General features: G+C 39.6%; 1 protein-coding gene across 2 annotated transcripts in view; it reads right to left on the bottom strand.

Moving 5' to 3' along the window:
- SNX25 (sorting nexin 25) overlaps positions 1–9,944 on the bottom strand; it is a 167,974-nt gene that overhangs the window by 139,624 nt on the left and 18,406 nt on the right. For both annotated transcript variants that reach the window (XM_019521916.1, XM_019521917.1), the window contains exon 2: positions 2,912–2,996. In XM_019521916.1, coding sequence (XP_019377461.1) covers positions 2,912–2,933 — 22 coding nt within the window. In that variant the 5' untranslated portion in view covers positions 2,934–2,996. The remainder of the gene's footprint in view (positions 1–2,911; positions 2,997–9,944) is intronic.

The following is a 9,944-nucleotide window of genomic DNA, read 5'->3' as shown; positions in this document are numbered from 1 at the left end:
CTGGAGGGGATCCAGGACAGAAGTTCAATAAACCAATTTAACCTAAATCAGTTAAGTCTGATACTACATCCATCCAGGTTCATCTTAAACCAGTTTTGGCCATTTTGAAAGCAGTTTATGTGCACTGCACTTCTGTTGTGTTACGGATTTGAACCAGTTTCTGATCACTTAAACCAGAGTATGTGTAAATTCTGTCCGAATGCACAAAATAGTCAATATTTTATTTCAATAATACTACTTTTTTCCTTCACAAAATGAGTAATAAATTGGATATAGTATCCATGAAATTTAAAGTAGCCCAAAACTTTTAAAATATACCTTAAGCAGGAGCATCTTAAAGCATAGACGGCTTAGCACACTGTGTCATATGCTGCTTTGTAACAGGCATAAATAATTATTATCATATATCAATTTGCAGGTGGAAATAAAATGTTAATAGATTTGGGTTTTGGGAGAAAGAGAGAAGAACTTTGGGACAAGTAGAAAATCTGAGCTGTGCAAAAGAATGATCAGCTCTACTGTTGCTGTGTTAGCATGTTCCTTACCACTGACATTTCAACTAACAGGTTCTGTATGTGACATCTCAAAAAAACACAGAAGTATAGATACTGCAGATTCACTTATTGCTGTTTGCCTTTCAAGCATAGCATTTCAAGATGCATCTAAAATATCACTCTTCTCCAATATTCTGATTGTACATAGAGGCATACTGGAATTATATTAAACGAAGTCCTGTCTAGCAATGCATAGTGTCCAGTGACTCTTGGTAACTCACAACAGTGGCTGTCGTTTCCAGAAAATCACAGGTGCTTTAAACTGGGATGCTTGTATATGTATTACTGGCAGACAAATGAAATGTCAGTTCTAGCAGACATCAATACAATCTTATTACAGTTAAGTCTAAAAGCACTCAAATCTGTAATTAATATACTAGTTGCTAAGATCTGTCCAAGAAAGATGACTGAACAGAACAGAATGAGACTGCAATAATGATTACACCTCAACTTTGAGATGTTAATTAAAAAAATCGTTAGTCTCACAAAGTAAAATATACCTTACATTTCCTGTGCTGCATTACAAAGCATGACATGAATTCCTTCTTTCCCTACTAAGTAGATTTTTTGTAACATTTGTTTCCATCCTAAAAAGAAGCAAGAGTAAGGTATTCTGGGCCTAATCCTGGCAGATACTCAGTACTCTTAATTCACTGGAAGTGAACGGATACTGAATACGCTGAACATCAGCTTGAGGTATTCATGACACTGAATACCTTACTCAATGTTTGCTCCCAAACTTAAGATGTCATGAGCACCCACAGCTCCTGCTTCAAATCAATGGGAACTGCAGATGAGCAGCTGTGCCGTGGATCTGGACCTTTATGTTCCAGTTGCACAAGAGCAATTAAATGTTGTCTTCATATGTTTTTGCAATATACAAAAGAGCTTCAATAGTCTTTATATTTTTGTTCCTAGACTACAAAAGCCAGGAGATATTTTGATCTCTCTGTCTAACCTTCAGAATAACAGACTGTAAGACTTCCCTGAATTAATTCCCATTTCTACTAAAATGTATCTTTGGGAAAAACATCTGCTCTCAATTTAAAAGCTTCTAGTAAAGGGTAACTACAAGGAAGATGCCAAGTAAGCTGTTCCAATAGTAAACTGCACCAAAGGTTTATTACCATCATTATTAAAAATATTAGCCTAGTCTACATTGGTCTCTTTACAGCATTGGATTTCACTATACCTTTGCATACAGCAAAAAAATCTTTTGATCAAATTTCTGTTCTTCATACAAACACTTCAAGACTAATCAAGTCATCCTTTAAACTTAAGTCTGAGAAGCTAAAGAGTCTGAGCTCCTTCAGTGCCAGTTTTCCAAACTTCTAATAATTTTCAAATAGTTTCCCCACTTGGAAGCACACCCTGGGAATCCCTCTGCAGAGAATTACCTGCGGGCTCATGAACTGCCATGCCCCGACTCAGAACAATGGACAAAATCTGTGTCACCCACTGAAGTGGATCAGCTGTGCCAAGACACAGCACAGCTGATCCTGCTCCAAGGCTGATGATGTCTGTTTATAGCCTCAGTGCCACTGGTTCCCATAATAAAGCCTCGGTCCTGAAAGGATGGCCTATACCTTTGTTTCTAAAGTTATAACCTTCTAGTCAGTTGTACTATTATTATTTTATGTTTTCTATCTTTTGGTAAGTCATAGATAGAAATACCAAATAGCATAATGCCATACATGACACTTGATATCTTATTTTTATAGTAAGATTCATTCATTCAATTCCTAATTAATAACAAGACGTATCAGTTAAGACTGCAGTTTTCAGCAAGTTTTCTGATGATTCAAGATGAGATTACCTAACTGCAGTCTAACAAGCTCATAACTGTAACATTTTGGTTTTAGATGCCTTCATAATTTTACTTTCTCTGCAGTATCAACAGTAGTAGAAAATGTTTTATCTTTATTGTAGATGCATCTCAAACACACCAGGAAGCAAGCATGAAAAGCAAAGAACATCCCTTGTTGACTATTTCAAACCACTTGTCATACTGAACAGGAATGCCACTGAAATTTATTCCATCTCAGTGCTCCTGTCTTTTGCATCTCTTCTTTTTTAACCAATTATATTGTGACAATTATTACTGATGTCTTACTCCTGTGAACAGAATTAGAATATCTTGTGGAGATTCCCATTCCATCTTTTTTTTTAATAAAGGGGAAAAAAAACTTGTCTTCAAAAGACTTCTGAGCAGGTTCTAATACCTTACACTGTTGAATAGCACTCTGTTCTGCAAGTAAGGCTTTGGATAATGCTAGAACTACTTGTACACATAAAGGTTTGCTAAGGGGACTGTAAGGTTCACAATCTAACACTTTGTTCTCCAAGTTAAGACTCACCTTCTTTCAGGGCTTTATCCATGTTGTGAGAAATCACCACTCTTCTTGATTGCACCAATTCATGCGAGTTTCCAGACAAGTGACTCTGAAATAAAGAGAATATTTATAAAACAGAAGTTGGTGGAATAAATAGTGTTAAAGAACCTAAAAATACTACTGCATCACTTCAGACCTGAGGAAGGGTACCGGAGTACTCAAAAGCTCATCTTTCTCTCTCTCTCCCACAGATGGTCCAATAAAAGTTATCACCCATAAAAGTCTTGCTTCTCCCATTTTTCCCCCCGATCCTCACAGCTACAACATAACCTCAGCACTACTACTGCATCACTTGCCCTTTACATAAGTCACTGCTTTACTTATATACACACAGACATACATACACACACATTCATGAAACAATACATATATGAAACAATGATCTTCCCTATAACGGTGGTCTGGGCACTTCAAAGTAACAACCTCAGGAAATACATGGGTTTAATTTCTTTGATTAGCAAAATGTGATTTTTTTTTAATTTTGTTTTAACTGAGAAGGGAAATCATCCTTTATTTACAATCCCATAAATCAAGAATAGGACACTTGGCAGGTCCAACACCCTAAACAATTAAAAACATTCTAGTAAACAGCAGTGTTTTTTGTATAGGTTCATAAGATCCCAACAAGCAGATTTAATGGATCAGCAGTTCATTTGGATACAAAGAAAAATGTTTCACCTTGCTATTCTACATCAAGAGGCCAGTAGCAATTACAAAACCTTTGCAGCATTCTGTTAAAACATGTTTCATTCAGCTCAGGGAAGTATTTTAAAATTAAAGTGAGACATTAAATTTTTTCTAGAGCAGTGGGTTTTAACCTTTTCTCATTTGTGGACCCCTAAAAAAATTTTGAATGGAGGTGAAGACCCCTCCAAATCATAAGTGTAGGTATTTACATACTTTTGATTGATCACAGCCATCTTTCGTGGGCCCCTGGGGTCCACAGCCCACAGGCTGAAAAATCAGTTCCAGAGTATACTTCATGACTAGTCCAAAAATAATACTAGCCATAAGCATCTATGGACCACTGATTTTTAAGCTGCCTTCCTAAACGGATATTTGAAAATACAGTATTACAAGGCATAAGAACAGATGAGTATATGGAGGAACACTCTCCAAAGTGTAATTCTAATGGTGTACCAACAAGGGATAGATAAAAGGTGAAATTTCATCTCTCTCTATATGTAAAGCAGTTTTAACTACAGCAAAAATAGAATGTGCCCAAATTACCATCAATCCAACTTAATTCTTACTGATATGGGACTGGATCAATGGCAAACCAATCCAATATATATTGATTGGAGTCCCCATATCTATTGATAGGAGACTGTTTATGCAGGGATAAAAGAGAGTCTCAAGTTAAGGGAAGTTACAATGGTACAACTTCTTCATTGTTCAATATCTTCATCAGTGATTTGGATGAGGGGGTGCAAAGCACCCTGTTCAAGTTTGCTGATGACACTAAGATGTGGGGGGATGTGGGCACAATAGAGGGGAGAAACAGGCTACAGTTGGACCTAGATAGGTTACAAGGATGGGCGGAGGAGAACAGGATGGGGTTTAACACAGACAAGTGTAAGGTGATGCACCTGGGGAGGAACAATCGGCACCATACATACAGGCTGGGGAACTCCCCTCTTGTCAGCACGGAGGTGGAAAAGGATCTGGGAGTCATTATTGACTCCAAGATGAACATGAGTCGGCAATGTGGGGAGGCGGCTAGGAAGGCCAACTGCACCTTGTCGTGCATCCACAGATGCATCTCGAGCAGGTCCAAGGAGGTGATCCTCCCCCTCTATGCGGCACTGGTCAGGCCGCAGCTGGAGTACTGCATCCAGTTCTGGGCGCCGCACTTTAAGAGGGATGTGGACAGCATCGAGAGGGTCCAGAGGAGGGCCACTCGTATGATCAAGGGACAGCAGGGTAGGTCCTATGAGGAAAGGTTGCGGGACCTGAACCTGTTCAGCCTTCAAAAGAGAAGGCTGAGGGGGGATCTTGTGGCCTGTTATAAACTGGTTAGGGGGGGATCAGCAGGCGCTGGGGGAGTCCCTGTTCCCCCGAGCGCCGCAAGGAGTGACCAGGAACAATGGTCACAAGCTGGCGGAGGGAAGGTTTAAGTTGGACATCAGGAGGCGCTACTTCACGGTCAGGGCGGCTAGAGTCTGGAACCAGCTTCCAAGTGAGGTGGTGCAGGCTCCCACCCTGGGGGTTTTTAAGAGGAGGTTGGATGACCACCTTACTGGGGTCATTTGACCCCAGTGCTCTTCCTGCCATGGCAGGGAGTCGGACTAGATGATCTGCTCAGGTCCCTTCCGACCCTAGAAACTATGAAACTATGAAACTTCTAAATATAGAAAAAGATTCAACCCTATGTTGCAGAGGACACGTTAGAATTGTGTGACCAATAGATGTTTTGAAGGGAAAAAATAGCGATAAAGTGTTTCCTATGAATTAAGGCCAAAATCTCCCTTTCACATAAACAAAAATTAAAATGACATCCCTATTAAAAAAATACCCAAATGCTCAGTATCTTCTGATATGAAACATGACTATCCTTTTATTAAGATATATATGCATAAAGTTCAGCACAATATATTTCTAATAAAGTTATGATCATAGCATTCAGGTGCTAGCATTCTAACAATAATTATCAAAAAAATTATCAAAAAATAATCAATTAATAAACCTTACAGTATTTTGGAATGCCCTTTCATCTAAAACCTAAGACTGTCAGGACTACTAAAGGTCACGCACAAGAAAATGATTTCTTTGACTCTCAAAAAAGCAGCAGGTTCGGACAGCTGAGGCTTTTCTGAACACCCTCTCAAGCCTGAAAAATATTATTGAAAATATCTGAGAATTCTGATTTGTTATTTTTAACAACTCATTTCACTAAACATCCTTCACAAAAGCAAATTTATAATGCTGGACAGGATCTCCATGCTTTGTTTACAGAAGGAAAGTAAAAAGAATCTAAAGAGAAACAGGGGGAGTGGGGGAGGTTCTTAACTGCATAATATTTACAATTTAAATAGTTCACTTAATTTAGCAGAATAGGACTTGGGGGAAACCTAGAAAAAAAAAGTTATATCAGGTCTTTTTTCTATACCCAAAGTTACAATACCTTGTTCTCTAACACATATACTCATATATATCAGAAATTTCCACTGGGTATGTTTTCCTATTCTAAAGTAACTCCAAAGAGCAAATGCCAAATTTCTACTTCCAAATACAATCTAAAATAATAAAACTATAAAACAGAATTCCTACTTTTTCCCCTCCATTCAGTGCCTCCTCTTTACAAGCAGAAGAAAGAACATCAGATAAATCCTTTAAGAGGAGAGCCGTTATTGCAGCTGGAATTGCTCCATAGCTCAAGAACAATAATCCAATATACCCAGTCTCATAAAGTGAGTTTAGCTCACAATTTGATCCTTTTATATTTCAATCTTAAAAATCCTCTGCTTAGACACAAAAAGGTTATGCCTCAGTACTCAATGTGCAGTATTTCAATGAAATGCAATCTTACTTTTCAACTTACGGAAATGCATTTTACGAAATTTATTCTACGTTATTTGCAAGGTTATCTTCTGAATGGCAACAAGTTTTCCACTTAAAATCAAACACAGCCAACCAGAAGGGAGAGAGAGTGATAATCAGTCAGGAAGACATCTGAACAAAAAGGAGCGACTGAAAGAACTCAGGTAAGGAATGAATACAGTAAGTAACAATGATGATAAAAGGATACCTACATAGTGATAAAATGTACAATTTAAAGGACACAAAGTAAAGGCATTGGATCGAAGCTGCATGTGCTGGATTTTCTGAGACATGCTGCATAGCAACACAGGAGGCTGTGTAGGTGATAGACAGGGCAGCAGTGGCAGGTTGAGAGTAAACAACTTCAGACGGGCAGGGAACAAACAGAAAAGTAAAGTAAATCTTAGCTCAGCTATTTTTACATGCAACGTTCGGAAGACGGTAGGGTGGAATTCTAGTCAATAAGTTAACATGCATGTTTATTCATATTAGCAAGAAATGCTTTTCCATTCTTACCCTTAAATGAGATTCTGCTATGTGCTGTCTTCATTATTTAATACGATGAAGCAAAACTTAAGAGCACATCCACAACAAAGCAGGTACTAATTTTGATACCAAACATCAAACACAAAGGTCCCCAAACATGACAGATAAAGGGTGCACAACCACTGAAATGTTACCTTATTTTTTAAACAAGAACAGTTCAGCTCTGCTGGTGTTAGCAAAGGTGGGAGTTGGCATAGGCACTCTTGGGACACTATGATAAAGAAGCCAGAACATATCCTAACATCAGCACTGATATCACTGCTAGCAGAGGTCAAAGAGCACCCACTCTAAAGCAAGAGTGGGAGGATTTTAGAAAATCCACAGCTCAGATACAGCCTTAGAAATCCAACAGAGTGAGGAACCCAACACATGCCGCTACACTGAACAACTGGTAACGCCCATGAAAGATGGACAGACATCTGTAAAAATTTGTTTGAGGATGAGGGAAAACAGGAGGGAAATTCAAAAAAGCATATGGTTGTCAAAACAGCAGCTTCTCTGATACAGATGGGGCTCTTAAATTTCTCCTACAGGAGTTGCTGTCAAGGTATCTGCACACCTCTTTTACAGAACAAAAGGAATTTTGATTGTCAGGCTTCACCTGGAGAAGACTTACTGTCTTCTTGGATGTTTTCAATTTTTTCTGAATGTCACTTACCTACAGGAAAATCATGCTGTATTTCCTGAAATGAGAGAAGTCACTCTCTGCTTTAACAAAGATGCTTTTAAACTGACAAACTACTGTAGTATGAATTCCTTTACATGTAAGTAGGCATCATTATATTCAACAGACAGGCTAAAGCAGAGATTAAGACCATCTGTAGACTCTGTGCACTGGAGCCACCTACCTAAATCTTTTGATTAAACAGGTGCTTCCTCTCCTCCCCAGATCATTGTTTCCTGTGGGACTCATTGTCCCATGACAGCTCAGATAGCCCCAACCTGCATAAGCAGGAACTCTGTGTGTAAAAGCCTGTCCTAAAATTGTTATATATAGAAGCACCTGAGATTTTAACATTATATAGTTCCAAAAGCCATGTCCCAGGTAAAAAAACCAAAAATCTCTCTGACGTAATCCATTCCTCTATATTTGAGAGCAAGGTATGAGTGACTGAAAATCATGAACTATAACTAAAACTGTTTTATATGTTCCTTCATAGCAAATGATAGACAGCAATGTCCCCAAGCCACATATATTGGTTGGCTTTGCATATCTGGTAGATTTTAGAATTCAGGCATTTCTCTTTTTTCTAAGACCCTAATTCAGACAAAGTTCTGCTGTCCTACATTCCGACATCTAACAAATGCAATGGACAACCTACTGTACTAAGAATAAATATCCTGCAGTTCTTTACTAAAGGCCTAATTTTCCTCTCATTGAATAAAAGGCTTAATAGTTGCTCACTGAACAATTCTCAATTAAATATAAACCATGCATGCAAATGGAACACACTAAGGCTAGGTACAGACATTCGGGGAGGTAAGATAGCATTAAAAATGACTACCTGATCTAACTTAGTTTTCCCAGGTATGGACCTTACATTTAGATCGACTAAACTAGGGATCTAAGTGCAAACTGTACAGAAGTTTAGAAAGTCTGGATCACTCTAAAAAACAGCTGACCTGATCTAAGTTACGTGTACCTCTGAGGTAGTCTAACTTAGATCGGGTCCAGGGAGACCAATCTAACTGAACTTCTGTGCAGTTCCTTGTGCAGCCCCAGGGTTTGGAAAGGCCAGCTGCTGGCTCCAGCCCCAGGGCTGTGCTTTTCCTACCTGCCCCCTGGCACCAGGCTATTTTTAGCCCCATGGCCCCTCCCCCAGATGGACAACCCCCAACAATGGACCAGCCAACCTCCACCCCCTGAACCCACCAAACCCCCATCCCACAAGCCACTCTCAGTACTCGTTTTACTGTCATTTGCCAGTGCCAGAAACCGATCAAAGTAAGTCGGGGGGGTAGGGCAGGGTGGAATGTGGAGGTGGAGGCGTAGGTTCACTGTGGGGGTTGTTCATCTGGGGGTGGGGGAGCAGGGGGTTAAAATAGGCCTTAGACTTGGGCAGGGGAAAGCCCCCCATCCCACCCACAGCCCTCCCATGGATCACACTAGCCTTCTCCTGATCCCCCCAACCCCTCCTTCAGACCCCACTAGCTTCCTCCTGATCCCCCTCCACCTCCCATAGACCTAGCTTGTCCCCTGATCCCCCTGAAAGTGTCCCACTAGCATCCCCCATCCTGACTTACCATAGATTTGGCAGCCATTTTTAACGCAATCTAACTTCCCTAAACGCACTGATCAGAACAGTAAGACATCATACATCAGCATCCATGAAGACAGATTATCAAGTTTCTGATCCTTCTATAAAATTTGGCGACAGAAAAGGGAAAGAAGAGGGAATGAGGAGGACATGGCTGCTTACTGGGAACACTGGTCTGAGGAACATTTCTAATTCTTAAAGCTTTTTTACACTTGTTTTTGTTTATATGCAGAAAGGAAGCATGTATTTCTTGAAATGTTTTGTTCTGTTTCCTGTTTGTTACACTTGGGAATGGTACTACTGTACATACAGACAACAATAGCCTTGGAGGCTTGAAACAAAATCCAAATTGGCATTTAACCAGAATCCTACACTGTGGGTTATGGGGGGGTTTTTTACCATCCTTCAATCTCCTACTGATGCAAAAATTATGAAGCCAAAACCATTTATTGGTGTAAAACAATTTTGTTCACTAAAAACCATCTTTAAAATAACTCATGCATAACTATTACATCAGAATTAAGTAGCTGTATTTACATAACTTTTTTAATGGGGGTGGGGAGAAATGGAAGATAAAGTGAATGAACAGCAGCATCAGCTGCTCACAAAACTCTGCCAGGCAGGCAAGGAACAGGCAGGTTGGGCAAGAGCAG

The sequence above is a fragment of the Gavialis gangeticus genome, unplaced genomic scaffold, assembly GCF_001723915.1.
Source record: "Gavialis gangeticus isolate Ggan-Ray unplaced genomic scaffold, GavGan_comp1, whole genome shotgun sequence".
Taxonomy (NCBI): domain Eukaryota; kingdom Metazoa; phylum Chordata; order Crocodylia; family Gavialidae; genus Gavialis; species Gavialis gangeticus.
The sequence above is the reverse complement of the archived record's forward strand: the minus strand, read 5'-3'. Positions and strand labels throughout refer to the sequence as shown.